The sequence below is a fragment of the Trichechus manatus genome, unplaced genomic scaffold (genome assembly GCF_000243295.1).
Source record: "Trichechus manatus latirostris isolate Lorelei unplaced genomic scaffold, TriManLat1.0 scaffold00001, whole genome shotgun sequence".
Classification (NCBI taxonomy): Eukaryota; Metazoa; Chordata; class Mammalia; order Sirenia; family Trichechidae; genus Trichechus; species Trichechus manatus.
The window spans coordinates 27949037-27967081 of NW_004443937.1; the positions used below are offsets into that span (position 1 = coordinate 27949037).

At 56.0% G+C, this 18045-nt stretch overlaps 1 protein-coding gene across 1 annotated transcript in view; it reads left to right on the forward strand.

Annotated features, from left to right (window-relative positions):
* The window catches only part of P4HTM (prolyl 4-hydroxylase, transmembrane), a 15765-nt gene extending 651 nt beyond the window's left edge, over nt 1-15114 (forward strand). Inside the window, exons 3-11 of the mRNA XM_004368724.3 lie at nt 5-308; nt 542-623; nt 9404-9594; nt 10442-10538; nt 12009-12171; nt 12770-12955; nt 13695-13785; nt 13976-14099; nt 14594-15114. Of these exons, the coding sequence (XP_004368781.1) occupies nt 5-308; nt 542-623; nt 9404-9594; nt 10442-10538; nt 12009-12171; nt 12770-12955; nt 13695-13785; nt 13976-14099; nt 14594-14814 (1459 nt within the window). The 3' untranslated portion in view covers nt 14815-15114. The remainder of the gene's footprint in view (nt 1-4; nt 309-541; nt 624-9403; nt 9595-10441; nt 10539-12008; nt 12172-12769; nt 12956-13694; nt 13786-13975; nt 14100-14593) is intronic.
* The last annotated feature ends 2931 nt before the right edge of the window (nt 15115-18045 follow it).

Below are 18045 nucleotides of genomic sequence, written 5' to 3' on the forward strand. Positions count from 1 at the left end.
CCAGCGAGGCCGCGGGTCCGCAGTGGGCGCCGCCTGAGCATTGCCGGGCGCGCGTGGCCACGGGGCTAAGCGACAGCGAGGACGCGCCGGTGCGGCCGCTGTGCAAGCCCCGCGGCATCTGCTCGCGCGCCTACTTCCTAGTGCTGATGGTGTTTGTGCACCTGTACCTGGGCAACGTGCTGGCGCTGCTCCTCTTCGTGCACTACAGCAACGGCGATGAGACCACCGACCCCAGGCCCCAGCGCCGTGCTCAGGGCCCGGGTCCCGCGCCAACCCTGGGCCCCCTCACCCGGCTTGAGGGCATCAAGGTGAGGACACCCGCTCCACCTGCTTCAGGTTCTGCAGGGCCGAGCTGGAGACGACCGAGGCCGTGCGGCCCCTTCGCAGCACCCCCACGCTACCCCCGGCACTGTGCGCCCCGGGTTCACCCACTCGCCCACTGCCACGCGCTGGGCTGGGGCGACATTCCCCTTGTCCGGCGACGAGAGGGAGGCCCAGGCAGCCTGGCCACGGAGCTGCCCGCTGTGCCTCTCTCCCTTAGGTAGGGCACGAACGCAAAGTCCAGCTGGTCGCAGACAGGGACCACTACATCCGAACCCTCAGCCTCAAGCCGCTGCTCTTCGGTAAGTCGGCTCGGCGCTCCTGGGAAGGGCCAGTGGGGGCTGCGGTTCGTGGCTGCCTTGAGACTCATTTTGACCACGTGACATCTGTTTTGAAAATGGCCGCTTCAAAGTAGCCCTTTCTTTTTTCCACCCAGATGTTTACCAAAGTGAAGTGGCACTCCTACCCCCATAACAGTGTAAAGGGGTGACCTCTGCACACTTGTCTCTGACTCCTCCTCTCTGCAGCTGATCCAGCACAGGGCTGGGCAATGTGACCCTTAGGCTAGTGTCTAAACATTTCTTTGATACTGTCTTTGGACATCCCTGCCACAATTAATTCTGTCACATTCTAGAGTGGGGGGAGGGTGGAAGACTGATAATCTGGTCTACAGCTGATCTCAGAGCCTTTGCGGGGGGTATCCCACCCCTGTGGTCTGATGAGAAGCAGGCTTTCCAAATGTGGATAAGCTGGCACCCTCAAGCCTGCCCCACTGGGACACCAGCCTTTGCTACAAACAGTCTAGGTGGAGTCTTTGTGTTCAGCCATCACAGGCAAAGCCTTCCAGGGCAAGTCATGTGGAGCCAGCATTATAGTTCATGTTTTCTGAGCTCTTATTATGTGCTAGGTTTCATGTGATCGCCTTATTGAATCCTTACAACCCCTCTGTGAGGTGGGCATAGTTCCCACTCTCAAGTTAGTTAGTGGGTGAGAAAGTGAGGCAGACACCCAGCCAGCTCAGTGGCGATGCCAGGATTGGAACCCAGGCAGCCTGCACTCTAAAGCCACAGTGCTACCTGTGAAGACCCTGGAGTCCTTCAAAGCCTACCCATGTCAATCAAGGTGGGGGCCCCAGACCCATGGACCTTGCCTATGGTAGGCTTGCCCAGCCCAGCCCTGAGTACCCCACTTCAAGGCATACATTTCTGCCAACTTGGGGCTGTTCCTGGCTGCTGGGGGTGGAGTGGGTAGGAGACTTTAAGAAGGGGGCTGGAGCCTAAGCAGAGCATATGAGCACATACTATTACCCCTGGGGGAGAGGGCCCTGCTTGGGGATTCTGCCTAGACCTATGGGAATGACGTCACATGCCTGCTAATTGTGGGGAAGTCGGTTATGATGTCAGTCCTTTTGTCATCATTATTATTACGATGATTACTATTGAATAACATTGAAGTCTGTGCCAGCCTCTGTTTTAGGTGCTGGGAACACAGCATTGAACAGAATAGGAAAACAGAACAAAAAATGGAGCTGACGTTCGAATGGGGGAGGAGTCAGACGACAAATAACACAAATAAATACGAATGGTGTGTCAGAGGGTGATAAGTTATTGCAGACAGATAAGGCAGAATTCAACTGTAGTTGAAATTCTAAGTAGGGTGGCCAGGGTGGGCCTCCGTGAGAAAATCATTTGAGCGAAGATCTGTAAGAGGTGCAGGATTGAGCCAGGTGGTTGTTGGGAGAAGGGTGATCCAAGCAGAGGGAATAACACTCACCCCCTTACTGCTGCTATGAACACACACATCTGAGAGGGATGTGCTGTCTCTCGTCAGCTTTCCTGAGGCCTGTATGTATTTAATTCAGACTTAAGTGAGCCGTGATGTCAACCCATTGCTGTTGAGTCGATTCTGACTCATAGAGGCCCTATAGGACAAAGTAGAACTGTCCCACGGGGTTTCCAAGGATGTAAATCTTTACCGAAGCAGACTGCCACATCCTTCTCCTGTGGAGCAGCTGGTGGGTTCCAACCACCAACCTTTCAGTTAGCAACCGTGTGCTTAACCACTATGCCACCAGGGCTCCTTCATGAGGCCAATATGCAGCTTGTTGTGTCAAAGTCCTACAAAGCAGAGAATGAGAAACCCAGACCCGAAGTCACCAAGAGTAAACCTCAGGAAACGAGATTTGACAAGAAGTAAACTGGTTCAGATGGGTCCCTGTTTCTTCAGACAAATTAAAAGGGCATGATTAGGAGAACTGGGCAGCTGCAGCAAGAACTTCCTGCTTATGGTACTGTCTCCTTGAAAACAGTTAAATTACCCTCAGGTCAGTCAATGAAGGACGTCCGAGTTTTACCCTAAAAGTCCCAAGGCTTGCTGTTTGGGGAAATGAGGTGGGCTTTGTGTCAGGATGAGTGAATAAAGAGATCAGTGGTTACAGAAGTAACCAGGAAGTCCAGTCCCGAGAGAGGGAAACCAAAGGGGCAAGGGTACCCATGAAGGGGCAGTTCCTGAATGCTGTTATTGGATGAATCCAAAACAAGACCCCTCACCCTAAGAAGGAGCGGAGTCTGTCTGGCTTCTGTACCTGCCTGTCTGTCCATCCATCAGTCTGCTGTCTACTGTGACCCTAAAAAAGCAGGCAGGGCCCAAGGGGAGTGGGCCTGCTGTGAGCTCTGTCCCCTCTGCCCTGCTGCTTTTGGTTCCAAACCTGTGACCCAGTAGCCTTGGAGACCCAAGATGCCAGGGCTGAAGGGGTGGGTGCCCAGGATATGAGCGGGGTTAAGGGGGCCGGGGCTCCACCCCCAAAGTGCCTTCTTCTCCATGGAAGGGAATGCCACCACTTCACAGGGAAGACCCATGCAACCTCCAGGCTCTCTCTTCAGGGAACATTTCTTGTTTCCCACCTGTCCTGGAGACATTTGGTGAGTGGGACCTGGGCTACAAAAGGTCCTCCCCTGACTGTGGTAGGTATTTCCTAAAGGTTTGGGCTATCAGGAGTCTGCTGAGGACTTCGTCCTGACAAATTCAGTTCAGAAGGGGGTGCCCCAGTTCTGAGTCATTGTCAGCTCTCTGGGGATGTTGCCTTCTTTCATGTGACTCACTTCTCCCTTCGCGTCACCTCATTCTGCATTAATTCTGTCTTTAAATGGCAGATCAAATCTCATCACTCCCTTCCTTAAAAGTCTCCAAGACTTCTCATTACACTTCTAGGTCTCATTCTGTGCCCCTTGGCCCTCTTACCTCTCAGGCTTCATCTCCTACCTCTTCACGTCACTCACTCCCTTCTGATTCTCAGACACCAAGCTCATTGCGCCTCAGGGCCTTTGTATATGCTGTTCCTGCCACCAGGAGGCTGAAGCCTGGCTCTTCCCACAGATGGTGCCTTCACCTCTGTCTTAGTCATCTAGTGCTGCTATAACAGAAATGCCACAAGTGGATGGCTTTAACAAACAGAAATTTATTTTCTCACAGTTTAGGAGGCTAGAAGTCCAAATTCAGAACTCCAGCTCTAGCGTAAGGCTTTCTCTCTCTGTCGGCTCCGAAGGAAGGTCCTTGTCTTTTCAGCTTCTGCTTCTTGGTTCCTTGGAGATCTCCATGTGTCTCGGCACCTATCTTACCCCATCTCTCTCTGTTCAGTTGTTTAATCTCTTACATCTCCAAAGAGACTGACTCAAGACACACCGTACACTAATCCTGCCTCGTTAACATAACAAAGACAGCCCATTCCCAAATGGATTATAACCACAGGCATAGAGGTTAGGATTTACAACACATATTTTTGGGGGATGTAATTCAGTACATAACAACCTCCGTCAGGCATCTACTCAGATGTCCCCTCCTCAGAGGCCTCCCGTGACCACCCATCCTTGGAGGTTCCCAGACATCCTGTTAGATCAGCCTGCTTGGTTTCCTTCTCAGCACTTAAAAGGTTGGAAACTGTCTTCTGTATTTATTTGTGTCATTTGTGCCTCTGCCCCCAAAGGTGAGCTGCATGTGTCGGAGGGCTGACTTGTTCTTGCTGTGTGTCCAGTGCCTGGAGCTGTATCCAGTGCTGGTAATTCATGGCTGGCTGGAGGGGCTTACCATGCATTCCTAACCCAGCACCTACCTGCTTGCTCAGAGTGGCCTCCACCATCAGGACCTCCTGACCTAGCACCTCTTCAAGGGCAGCAGGGGGCAATTCCAGTGGGCCAGCGAGAATTTTTTGTTTTCTTAATTATTGAAGATGAAAAAGTAACTGCCACCAGTACACAGAACATTTTATTTTAAAATCATGACTTGCTTTATTACGGGATTTCCAAATGTACTCTTTTTCAGCTTAAGAAAACAGGCAGCTAGGTAAGACCACTGTGTTCATGACACACACCGGAGGCCCAGAAATAGGGAGAGAATTTTGGTATGCATATTAGTTCAGGTTTTTAAGCAGCTTAATGCAGCTTTCTGCCTGGACCCCCTTTATCCCTGCTGTTCCGTGTGCTTGCTGCAGCTTGGCAGAGCTATGGACTCAGTGTCAGCAGGTGGAACTGGGTCTGTCTGGACCTTGACAAGCAGCATCCTGCCCAAGGTGAGCATAGCCTGAGACTGTGCCTGCCCTGACTCAGTTTGGGGTGCTGGGGCTTGTGGGTGGTAGCCTGGCCTTAGCTGGGCTGTCATCCCATGCCTGGGAAGGTCAGAAAGGTGCTGGCAGGAGCCTGCCTTCTCCCTTTGCGGGTAGAGCATTACCTGCTCTGGCAGAGGCTCCTAGCTGTGTACACGCAAAGTGGGCAAGCTCTCTATGAGCTCTTCCTGGGGGAGCCTTGGGCCTCTCTGGACTCTTGTCTGGAAATCCCCATGGGGGGCAGCAGAAAGAAGGTTTTATGAATGTCCATGGGCACGTGCATTTTGCCGGGCCACTGCAGAGGCTATGCCTACAAAGTCCCAAGCTCTCCCCACCTCCGACCAATCCTACTCTGGGCACTGGTGATGGCGCCACTTGTGCACGGCCAGCTGCAGATTGCGGTTGGCCCGGCTCCAGGGGTAGGCGGTGGTCACGAGGAGCCGGCTGCCCTGCACCTCCCCACTCAGCATGTAGGCCCCGGCGTGCATGCGGCGCAGGAGATTGTGCACGCACGTGGCGTCCAGCTGCAGCCATCGTCTCAGGGTGGGAGCCAGTTCTGCAGGGGGCAGTGGGCCTGCCTTCAGTACTTCCAGCCGGGAGTCCAGGTCGCAATCCGAGGGGCCAGAGGACGTCCCATTGCACCAGGAGAGCCTGACCTTCACTGCTGAAGCGGATCAGAGGGGCACGGATCAGAGGGCACAGGCGATGAGGCGGCCCCCAACCCGTCCTCTCCACCTGGCAAACTACACCCTCTTGTGTGACGCTTTGCTCTTGGAAACAGGGTCTCAGGGAAGGGCTGTCCTCCAGCTACCACCTCCTCAGCAGGGTTTTTTTGTTGTTGTTGTTTCAGCAATGTCCCATGTGTAAATTCTTTTTTTTTTTTTTTTTTTTTTTAGCTCTAACCACACATAGTATTTGGGTATTGCCTCTTAACATTCGCCTTGGCACTGAGCCAGGAACTGGCGTGAAGGCACTTGTAAGGGATGTGTAAGAGATGCTGCACGCTCGGGGCTCACCAAAGTCGCTGGCGCAGAGCGTGTCCAGGACGTCTTTGGAAGAGCGCGCGTCCTGCGGCTCGCAGTCCCTGCAGCTGGCGCGCGGCACTGGGGGGGAGGAGCTGGTGTGAGGCAGTCACCTGGGGAGGGGCGCGGCCGGCGTGGGTCCCCGGTTTTCCCCTTGTTCTTAGCCTTTTGGGAGACAGACCCCTGTTGTGGGAGGCCCCTTTTGTTTCCCGCCAGAGGGACTCATTCACCTGATTCCCGCCGGGGGTGATTTGAAAGGGCTGAGCGCAGCCGGGAGGCCGTGCGGGGACTCACGTGGGCTGTCCGAGCGCGAGCTGTTGGCAATGGCGGCGACACAGAGGCCGTGGTCTGCGGGGAAGCGCCCGCAGTGTAGGATGGCTGGCCAGGGGTAGCCGTAGCAGGCCATGATGGGGGCGCAGCTGGCCTGCACAGCCTCGCACAGACTGCGGCAGGGGTAGACAACCCTGTGGGAAACAGGCTCAGGGGTGTCAGGAGGTTCAGTACAAGGGCCTGGGGGCTGCGGGCTGGGCCCCCAGATCAGCTGGAGCCTCTCCACGCTCCTGGCACTGCAGTGTGGCAGGTGACTCCCCGCGGTCGCTGGGCAACGACACTTTGGTCACCTAGCAACTGCCCTGCAGCCTGGTTTTCTGTATGCGCGCACCTCCACCCTCGGCTCCCAACCCTGCTGTTCTGGGCGCTCCGCCCCCTCTGCCTGTAGCCCAGGCTTCTTTCCAGAGCACTGCTGGCTCTAGCTGGGTTAGCAGTCTCCTGTCAGAGAGACGGGTGTGGGAGGGGCCCTGCACCTTGGGCCTTCACTTTAATTTTGGGGGGCGAGGGCAGGGCCCTGCCTCTTGTTTTGAAAGGCCTTCAGGGCTCTGCAGTCTCTGGCCACCGCTGAGGCTGGCGAAGAGTACAGGGGTCCCTGTCCTCGTGCAGTGAAAGAACCCATTGTTGCTGGCAGGGTGGCTGGAGGCTCTGGGAAGGGCCCTTGCTCTTAGAAGAGAGAGCTGAGGGAGCAGTTGTTCACAGGATAGGGTAGGCTGAGGAAAAGGAATTGGCCTTTCCATCTTGGAACTCTGCAAGAAAAGACCACCAGATGGGTCGAAGAGAGTTTGAGGCCCAGGAGGAGCCATGGCTCCATCTCCTGCCAGGATTCCTTGGGCAGACTGAGCTCCCACACCTCACTGGAGAGGTGCTCCTGGCCCCCAGCTACACCTCAGCATTCAAGAACCTTGATAGTTTGTGAGTCTAGACTGAGGGTTGGACCCCATGGTGCTCAACGCTGGTGGTCCCCTGCCTACATCTCCTTTGATCCCATGGACACCTGCTCCCCTCCACTAGGAACACCACAGGTGACCCTGACCGTGTTCAGCAAGGGTTAGTGAAGAGGCAAGTTGCTACCAGAGCAGGCCCTGGCTGAGGAGAGGCTCCCGCCTGTGTCCGGGAGCCTCTGCCCTACCTGTCGAGGCACACAGGGGCGAAGAGGGAGCAGAGGAAGAGGCGGGCGTCAGGGTGGCACTCCCGGGCAAGCAGGGGCAGCCAGCTGACTGACTGCTGGATGGCCTCGGCTGCTGTGTCGTGGTCCAGCAAGTTGGGCAGCCGCATCTCTGCGTAGCCAATGCCGTGGCACAGTGTCATGGCTTGGGGAATGGGCATGCAGCGTGAAGGGCCCCAGGGAGCCGTTGCCCCACCGTCACTCCACAGCACCACCAGCACCACCAGCAGCCACAGCCTTCGCTCCATGACCTGCCTTGTCCGTCCTGGGCTGAGTGGGCCGAGGTTGAGAGCTTTATAGGTCTCCACAGCAGAGATGGGGGTCGTGCTGGTGTTTGCCCAGCTCTCTAGTGCTTGGACCCACCTGATCAGGTCTCAGCACGCTGGCCTGGGCTGTTTGCATTTGATTAGCACACGGCAGGGGTGAGATAGGCTAGGGGACTGCTGGGCCTGTGGATTACAGGCACCTAATAAACCAAAGAAATCTGGGCTTGTGTTTTCTTTTCTTTTTTTCGTTTACTTAAAACAAAATCAAGAGCTGACTGTTGATTAGCATTTTGACCTAGCCCATTGTCCAGCAAGGCTGCCTGCCAGTGCCTGGCTCACACCCTTTCTGGGTTTGCTGGGTTTGGGGGGTGGGTGTCATGCAGGCCAGGGGTGGGGACCTTTGTCCTGTCCACAGTGCTATCATATTTGGGTCACCTATCCCTGGAAGTTGAAATCTGGTCATGAGCATGGATTCTGGAGTACAACAGGTTAAGTGGCCCTGGACGAGTCACTGATCTCTCTGTGCCTGGAATTCCTCATTGATAAGAAAGGTAAACTAATGGGGCCTGATGTTCTAAAACCAGTGTAAGAATTAAGGAATCGATATGTATGAAGTGCTTAGGACAGTGCCTGGAAGAGTCTGTGCTACTTAAGTATGCTCTGCTTTGATTACAGTTAAAAACTGCTCGATTCCTGGCTCAGAGTGGCCATTTTCCTTCCCCTTGGCAAGGACTGGAACTTTACCCTGGGAGTATAGTGCGAGATAATGGCAGACCCTCCTGTAGGAGTTCTGAGGGGACACGGCAGCAGCTTTCATCCTTTCAGTCAGTCCCTGTGTGGACCTCTGTCCCCCATCTAAGGAAGTCCTCTTCCCCAGCAGGGAATGAAACAGGGCCTGGGCTCCTGCCCTGGAAGGCTTTGGCAATGCCAGCACATGGGTGTTCCAGTTCCACCAAACTGTCTACCAGTGTGAGGGCATCCAGCAACTAGGGCTAAACCCCAGGCCCGACCTATACTCAGAGGCTTAAAGGCATGGAGCAGTTGCTCAGTGTACTTTTGTGCCTGAAGGAATTAGGGAAGCAAAGGGCACCTGGAGCATCTTCTCAGACCAGCATCTGCCAAAAATCTGAGTGACCCCTCCACCAACCTCCCAGCCTGGAAAGTCAACAACCCAGCCCTGGTCAAATGACCAACGCCCACTTGTGCAGAAGAATGGTGGGCAAGGCCCTTGGACTGGCCTAGAGCACTTGGATGTCTTGTGCCTTGCTTGTTTTTATTTGACCAGTGCTGAAAAGCAAAAATGAAAGCAAGAACCAGCTACCATCACCCTGCTTTTTAAATATATACCCAGTAAGAAGTGGAGGTCCACTCTCTGGCCTTTGGCCCCAACCCAAGGTGAGAAGAACTTAACTCAGGTTCAGCTTAACTCTGGCTTGCCTTCCAGGACTCCCCTGGAAAATGTGTGTTCTCAGACTGGAAGACCAAGGCCCCCACATTCCAAAAGTTGGCCAACCTTTGCAGGACAATTTGGCCTTGGTGCCAGAGTCCAGAGCAGATGTAATGTGGTGTTCAATACCAGGGAGTGTGCCACTAGGGGACAGGGAATGCTCCAGACCCCAGGAGCCCTGCAGGGGGAAGGTCCCAGGAGCATCAATGCCTTGGCTCAGTCCTAGGCCTCACCACCCACCTTCTCTTACGGCAGAAGTCCCTGACTTCCTGAGTGATGAGGAGTGTCGGCTCACCATCCACCTGGCACAGATGAAGGGGTTACAGCGCAGCCAGATCCTGCCCACTGAGGAGTATGAGGAGGCAATGGGCACGATGCAGGTCAGCCAGCTGGACCTCTTCCGGCTGCTGGACCAGAACCATGATGGTCTCCTGCAGCTCCGTGAGGTTGGGATACAGGGACCTGGAGTAGGCACAGGGTGGGAGTGCCCAGAATTTCCTCTCTGTTGACAAGTTTGCTTGTCCAGCTCAGCCCTGGCCTCAAGAGTCAGATGCCACCCTAGGCTAGCTTGGGCATGTCCAGGTCTAGGGTCCCCCCTTCTATCCCTGGAGACCTCCTTGCTGCCCTGTGAACCTGAAGATGTCAGGGGAATCCACCTGGGGGTGATGGCATTTATTGCCACAGTATTCAGGTGGTGTGCGTTCTCTGGTCTAGATCCCTTGCTGCCATAGCTGGGGGCCCCACAGACCTCATGGTGAATGGGATGGCAGCTCTGAAGTGGCCAGCAATCCAGACACCATACATGCCCCTCAAACTTGGGCTTCTGAGAGAGGTTTGGCAGGGCATGAGGTTTATTGCCCAGACAGAGTACCCCCTGAGCCGATTTTCCTAGGAGCCTGGTGGCCATGCCCTAGTCAGGCCTCCCTCTGGTGCCTGTTCCCTCTTCACACCCAGGGCTTGGCTTCCCCCACCCCACCTGGAGTATCTGAGTGGGACAGAGGTCTGTCCTTCACTCTGCCTCCAACCAGCCACCAGTGCTTCCCATGGAGGCCACAGTACCAGCAGGGCTGGAAGTGCCCGTGGCTCTCAGGCCTCTTGACTACCCTCTGGCTTCCTCCCCAGATGCCTCTGGACCTCTCCGCCCACCCTCACTTCTTTTCAGGGACCCTCAGGCTCTATCCTATGTACTTGCCCATGCCCTCTCACCTGAACCCTTAGCCCTGCAGCAAGAACTGGGCCATCTGTGCTCTGGTGACTCTGGCCAACCCACCGATGGACCTTCTTGTGCTGCAGGTCCTGGCCCAGACTCGCCTGGGGAATGGACGGTGGATGACTCCAGAGAGCATTCAGGAGATGTACTCTGCGATCAAGGCCGACCCTGACGGTGATGGTGAGCTCACACTTCACAGTTCTGTCCCTGTGAGCTTGAAAAGCTTGAAAGCTTAGGTGCTGCCCCGATAGCCAGACAGCCTCTCTGTCCAGCTTCTAAAGTGGCTAGAGATGTGGAGGTGAGGGCCCAGCCTCGCCCTTCATCCCTCGGAAGAGGTCAGGCAGCTGACCCTCCCATTCTTCTTGGTGACACCTGAGAGCAATTCTTGGAGACCCTTTGACCTTCATCAGACAGAGTTTGGGTGCAGGAGGTGGGGCTGTCAGTTGGCAGAAGCAGAGTGAGTGGAGCAGAAGCAAGGGGACAGCAAGTCCAGGCTCGAGCTTGGCTGCTAGTCCTGCTCCATCTGCCTCTCCACCTAGGTGTGAGGTCTGCCCCTGCAGGCAGCCTCCCTGGTCTAACTGAGGTCTCCCTTCCTTCTTCCACCTGGAGCCATGCTGAAACACAGAAGTGGTGGTGTTGCTAACTACTGGGGCTGGGGGTGGGGAGGGAAGCTGTCATGTGAGCAGCCTCTCCCGCTTTGGGAAGTTTCTGAGGTGTGGTCATCACCCTCATGCTCAAGTTCTGTACCAACTGAGGAAGATACAGCAGCGAAACAGGACTCGGAAGAATGGCTTTGTGGCTGGTGAACCCAGATTGAAGAATCTGGCTTGGACCTGTGGATGGAGGGGTGTCCTACTGCTACTGCCCCAATGTACAGAGCTGGTGACAGGCTCACAGCCCTTGAGCATCCCCTACCCTCAGAAAAATCTGGGTCAAGGAGGGGCAGGTATCTCCTTTGAGTCAGCCAGGATAACATGGAGCAAAGGCACCAGCTACTCTTTTAGAGCCCCAAGAGGTGAAGCCCCTGCTTTGTGGGTTGGGCAAGAACCGGGGGAGAGGGTTCTCATTTGGAGGAGCAGCTTGGCTTTCTTTGCCTAAGTGGGCCAGTAACCCAGCAGGCAGGAGTGGCTAGATGTGTTTTGTCCAGGATGGGACCTGAGGTCATGAGGCATCCCCTGAGGACCGGCCCCAGCTTGCACCATCCATTGTGAAAGGCCCTGGAGGAGACCCAGTGCTGCCTAGTCTCTCTCCTTACCCTCTACGAGACTGAAGAGTGGCCACTACACTCTTTAGAACCAGGTTAGAGGCTGGGTGGTCCTTAGCCTGGGCCCTGGCCACATGGCTCAAGCTTCCTTTGGAGACCTTGCTCTGGCCACTCTAACAGGGGCTGGGCTTCTTCCCTTTCAGGGCCAAATCAGAGGGGTTAACTGAAGAAATGATGAATTCCTTTGGGTCTTCCCTTAGGGCCTGACGTGACTGAAACCAGGTTCATCTGACCCAAGAGTCCAGGTGGGGTACAGGTGCACATGGCCCCCCAGTACCTGAGGCCAGGGGCTGCTGCTGCCTTTTGGGTAGGTAGGGAGGTGCAGCCTGCTGCTGCTGCCTCCCCTTATGGGCTTGGCAGGCACTGATGGCAGCTCCTCTGTGCAGGAGTGCTGAGTCTGCAAGAGTTCTCCAACATGGACCTTCGGGACTTCCACAAGTATATGAGGACCCACAAGGCGGAGACCAGTGAGCTAGTGCGGAACAGCCACCACACGTGGCTCTACCAGGGTGAGGGTGCCCACCATGTCATGCGTGCCATCCGCCAGAGGTGAGCACCTGAGGCTGTCCTCCCCCCACCTCTGGCCTGGTGTAGGGGAGAAGTCGTGTTGGGGCCCCTCAGAAGCCCTTAACTGGGACTGAGAGGGCAAAATTGATTAGCCACCTCAGGATTAAGCTCCACTTGTTAGACCAGGATGGGGACCTGTTGAAAGACAGGCAATTAAGAAAGACAAATTAGCCCTAATTTTAGGCAAACAATACACAGCTAGGATTAGAACTAGATGGAGTGTTTGTTTTCAGTTAATTAGAAGAAATAACCCCTTTTCTCTGCTCACAGGACCTCCTACCCCTGAGCTGCTAGGTGCTTTAGATAAACAACCTCCTTCCTGGGGGGATGGGGTGGGGTCAGCAAGCTTGAGTCTGAGCCCCCAAACTTAGTGGAATCTCATCTTTTCCACCCAGTGGGCATCTAACATCCAGGGAGAAGGGCTCATCACAAGTGATCCCTTCATGCTCCTATAGGGCCAGTCTGGAGTGGTTCAAGGGGCTTCCAGGGAAGGTGGGCAGGGGCAGAGATTGGGGCAGGCCCGGGGTCCATCTTGGCTGGCTCCTTCAGGGTGCCCAGCGGACTGCCCGCTGCCCACCAGGGTGCTGCGTCTCACCCGCCTGTCACCTGAGATCGTGGAGCTCAGCGAGCCACTGCAGGTTGTGCGGTATGGAGAGGGAGGCCACTACCACGCCCACGTGGACAGTGGGCCCGTGTACCCGGAGACCATCTGCTCTCACACCAAGTTGGTAGCCAATGAGTCCGTACCCTTCGAGACCTCCTGCCGGCAAGTACCTCCTACCTGGGGGCTGCTTCTTACCTGGGGACTGCCTCCAACTCCCAGACCGGGCACCTCTGTGACACAGGCACAGTCCTGTCCTGTGGGCATGCCCCTCTGCATGGGGCCAGAAGAGCATTGAGGCCATTCTGGTTGATGAAGCTCTTGGCTTTCCCTTCAAGTTGTTTACCAAGTGGCAGGATAGGGGTGGCTGCTGGCCATCTTGCCCACTCTAGTCAACAGTGATTGAGGTACCCACAGACACTCAAACTTTCCCCCAGAGGTCTTAAGCTAGAGGCAAGGCTGGGCCCCCAATTCTTTCCACCCTCCCAGGGGTTGATCCTGCCTCCACTGCTGGAGGCCTCAGCTTCTCTCCCCCATGTCCCCCTTCCTTGCCAAGGTACAGAGGCAGGTCTTTCCTTTCCATGTGGCTGCTGTGGCTCAGGCCCTTGCAGTGCCTGACCAGCCCTTCTGGACGACCTAGCTGCTTCTGCCAGCCTACCTTTCCTAGTTGGGCCTTTAGTCAGGGCCACATAGTTTAGCTAAGTGCACCTATGATCTTGGCCACAAAAAACATTGTGACACACAGAATAATTGGGCTTCTTGTGGGAGGAAGGGACTAGGGGCATCTTGGCACTGGCCTGCCCCTCTGGCCCCTGGGAACCCGGGCAGCCTGTCCTGCCCACAGGTGAGCCCCTGGGAGTGTCATACAGCTGGAGACCTGCTCAGCAGCCCCCCTGCCTTACAGCTACATGACGGTGCTGTTTTATTTGAACAACGTCACTGGCGGGGGTGAGACAGTCTTCCCAGTAGCAGACAACAGGACCTATGATGAAATGGTAAGGGGTCAGCTGGGCTGTTACCTGTGGGCTGGCCTGGCCTGGGCTCACCAAGTACACACCCCACCACGCCTGGGAGGAAGGCGCAAGCATGCCCTGGCACATGTGGGTGTTTTGCCTCTGGCCACCTTTGGCTGCCTGGCCATGCAGTGGGGGCAACCTGCAAACCCCAGCACCTTGCTGCCCACAGAGTCTGATTCAGCAAGACGTTGACCTCCGTGACACTCGGAGGCACTGTGACAAGGGGAATCTGCGTGTTAAGCCCCGGCAGGGCACAGCAGTCTTTTGGTACAACTACCTGCCTGACGGGCAAGGTGAGTGCTTGTGGTCAGACTGGGGTACCCAGGGAAAGCTCCCCCTTACCCAGCCCCCTGTAGGGCTGTTTCTGGCCACCCCCAAATAGTATTCTATCCCTGGTGCCCCTTCAAAGATCATCCTATCTGACCTCAGCAGGCTGCCTCAGCACCATGTAGACTCTTGGGTCATTTTGACCTATCCTGCCCTGATGCCCCAACCTTCCTGCTCTCTGGGGATGTGTGGGCGCATGTCCCTTGCCAGCCCAGCCTGGGAAGGGCTGTGGACATGCCTGGCAGTAGGAAAGCTGGTCTTGAGGGCCAGTGGTGTGCACAAAGCACTAGGTGGTTGAGATGCTGAGCTCCCAAGGAGGCCTTGGGGACCGCTGTTTGCTACCTGAGGTGTGCACAGCTGGGCCCACTGAGCCCTTGGACCAGAAGAGGCTGAGCTTAGACCAGCCCAGCCTAGGGTCTCTCCCAGCGTTTCCCTTGCTCACAACACTTTCCACTGTCAGGCTGGGTGGGTGACGTGGACGACTACTCGCTGCACGGAGGCTGCCTGGTCACGCGCGGCACCAAGTGGATTGCCAACAACTGGATCAACGTAGACCCTAGCCGGGCGCGGCAGGCACTCTTCCAGCAGGAGATGGCACGCCTAGCCCGTGGAGGTGGCGCCGAGTCGCAGCCCGAGTGGGCTCTAGACCGGGCCTACCGCGACGCCCGCGTGGAGCTCTGAGGGAGGGTCGGCTCCGGCCCTTCCCCCTCCAGGTGGCCGCCAACTGAGGTCGAGGCTCTGCCGTTCCTCCTGCCCTGCTGCAGACCAAAGGCATGGCCGATGTCTTGCCCCACCCCCGCCTCCAGCTGCGACTGGAGTGCATTTCCTATACTCATGTTATTTATTGTGTACAGACCCATGCTGCCCTGATAATGTCAAATAAAATCACACGGCTTCGTGCCGCAGGCCTAACAAGCTCCAGGCGGGCGGGAGGGAGACCAGGCCAGGCGGCGCCGGCCAGTCCCCGAAGTACGCTGCCAACGTCACGTGAGGGGAGGAGCAAGGGCTGCCCCTCCGCGGGCTGCGCCAATCATGAGCGGGATCGCGTGGGGCGGAGGGTCGTCATTGGACATCAGCTGCGCCGGGGCGTCCCTAGGCTCTGCTACCTGTAGCCAAAGGCGCAGTCGATCGGCGGCGCGGCGCGTGGGGAAGGGTCGTTCTCGCGAGAGCGCAGCTTCTTTCTTGGTGGTGGCAGCCCCCGCAGTTCGAGGCCCGTCATGGACGCTCATGAGGACTACGTGTGGCCGCGGGCCACCTCGGAGCTCATACTCCTCCCGGTCACGGGTCTGGAGTGCGTGGGGGACCGTCTGTTGGCGGGTGAGGTTTGGTTTGAGGCGCGCGTCAGCGAGCGAAGAAACCGAGCGGCAGCCTGGGGCGGGGCCACGAGGAACAAAGGGATGCCCCGAGGAGGAGGGCGGGCTGCGGGACGAGGTCCGATCGGAGGTGGGAAGGGACCTCAGGAGACGACGGGAACGAGGACGGGCCTGGGAGACAAATACTGATGTGGCTACTGCAGCCCATCATAAACTGTAGCCGACATGGACAAGGCAGGCGGGGCCGCGGGAAGGTGCCGGATAACGCGGTCGTGTCGGGGGATTGGTGCGTAGCTTCTTGGAGGAGGTGGGGGTGTGTGGCCTCTCCTGAGGAGGCGGAGCGGGAGGTCGGGTGATGAGCCCCCTGGGGGGCGGGGCCGGGTATGGCTGGGGGGCGGGGTCCGGAGCGGGCGGGGGTGTGGCCTCTCCAGGGAAGGTGGGAATGAAATTCCTCTGAGGTCGCGGGAAATTGAGGATGACATCTTTCCAAGGAGGGCAGTGCCCTGGAAAGCGGGGGATGAGGCCCCTCCTGATGTGGTTGAGGTCCGGGCAATCCAGCGTCGATTCTCCTCCGAGGAGGGCCAGATGGGGAAGCACAGGCCTCAGTGTCTGGCGCAAAGGCCTGGGACCTGAGGCGGCAGAGCCCTGGGGAACGGTGAGGCTGACATGAAGCTACTCCTGACTGACAATGGCGATGAGGTGCTTCTTTGTTTTAAAAGGGCCTTGAGTGAGCTGCTCCCAGTCTTAGGCAGGCGAGGTAGTTGGGGAGGGGGGCGGGGTGGGGGGCGAGTGCCCAGTTTTGATCTTGGTTGGGGGATCTGGGAGCCTACCAAGAGCTAAACTCCCAAGGCTCCCGGAGTTGGGGACAGCAAAGTAGAAACCCGAAGAACCAGAGAATGAATTAGGAGTAGGGGAGGGGTGAGTTCTGGGCAGAAGTTGAGCATGCCAAAGGCAGTGAGGCCAGGAGAATTTGTTACTTTTTAGGAAGGAGGGAATTCCTGTGAGGCTGGAGCAGGGTTAAGGTCTGGGAGGAGAGGAGGCTGGAGAAGTGAGGTGATTGTCTTAGGTCTTGATCTGACTTTATCCCTAAGGGTGGTGAGGAGGCCCCGTTGAAGGGTTCTAAGCAAGAGAATGACTTGGTGTGAAATGTGTTAGAAGGCTCTCCATCAAGTGAATTCACCCATTCCCGTGACTTTCGAAGTGACTCATATAGCTACAATTTTTAATTCCATGTGCACCTGTAATCTGAATCCCCAGCCCTATTCTCTCCAGAGTCCCGTGCATAGGTGCCTACCAATTGAAATACTCCCTCCACTCTCAGTGGTCCTTCTGCTTGATGGCTCAGCTCAGCAGGGAAACCACCAGTCACTCATGCCCAAGCCTGAGAATCTACCTGACTCCCCCAAGCCAGTTAGGTACCAAGTCTAGTTGATTTTGACTTCATGTGCTTGTCTGTTTCTCTGCCTTTGTTGGCATCATTCGAGGCCAGGCTACTATGTCTTTCTTATCCCCTCAATAATATTTTCTCTGGCCCATTCTTAAATCCTTCATTTCTTGTCCCAGCCACACTACCCAAAGCTCTTGCCCGCCTTAGGGCTTCACACCTGTGTCTCCTGAGGGGCACAGTCACCCTGTATGAGAACCACTGTTTTAGACCTTCCCATTTTACATTTTTACAGCAACTTGTAGGGTTCCTTCCTGGAATTTGCCAGAATTGTAATGATGTAGTTGTGTGATTTTACTGTTTAGTGTCTGCCGAATCCAGAAGAGCAGGGTCTGTGCTTGTTCACTGCCCGCATCTGGTTTAGTGTCTGGTTTATCATTCATGCTCAGTAAATGTGCGTTGACTGTCGAAAGATTGAGATTGCAGGTCAGCAGTGGTGTGAGGGGCTGTTGCTGTCTCTCAGATAAAAGCACTAAGCTTGCCATGGTGGGCAGGGTTTGTGAACTCTTTAGAAAGTAAAATCCACAGGACTTGGAGACAGATAAGAAGTGGGAGGTTGAGAGAGGAGTAAGCAGGGGGCTTTCAGGTTTTTGACTGGAGGATGGCCAGAGGGTGTGATGGTCAGTGGGATGAGGAGCACCTAGAGAATTTGGGGAGGATGTCAGTGAAGCAGGAGGTGCCTGCTGGATGGCCAGGAGGCAGCTGGATGTTCGGTTTTGGAGATATTTGGGTTGAGGATGAGGCTGTCCAGAAAGCCTGCACACGAGTAAAGTGTGGAGGGAGGTGCCAGACAAGCCTCTGGCAACACTAGTCCTTGGAGCAGATGGGCCCAGGAAAGAGTGAGGAGGAAAGCAAGGAGCGTGCATATCATGAAGCGATAAATGATGTTTCAGTAGCCTGTATTTGTTGTGTTTCTGCCATGTGCCAGACTCAGTCTAAGCCCTGAATGTCTTTATTTCGTCTGCTTCTCCTGACAGCCCTTTGTGTTGCTGCTGCTCTGGGGCTCTCTGAGCTGAGGCCACCATACCCAGAAGGGGGGCTCACACAGCGGGCCAATGGCAGGGCCAGGACTCAAGCCCAAGCCTCTGCCGAGACCAGAGTGTGGGCTGCCTCTCCTTGTTCTTCCCATTGGTATTGAACATGCTCACTCCTTCT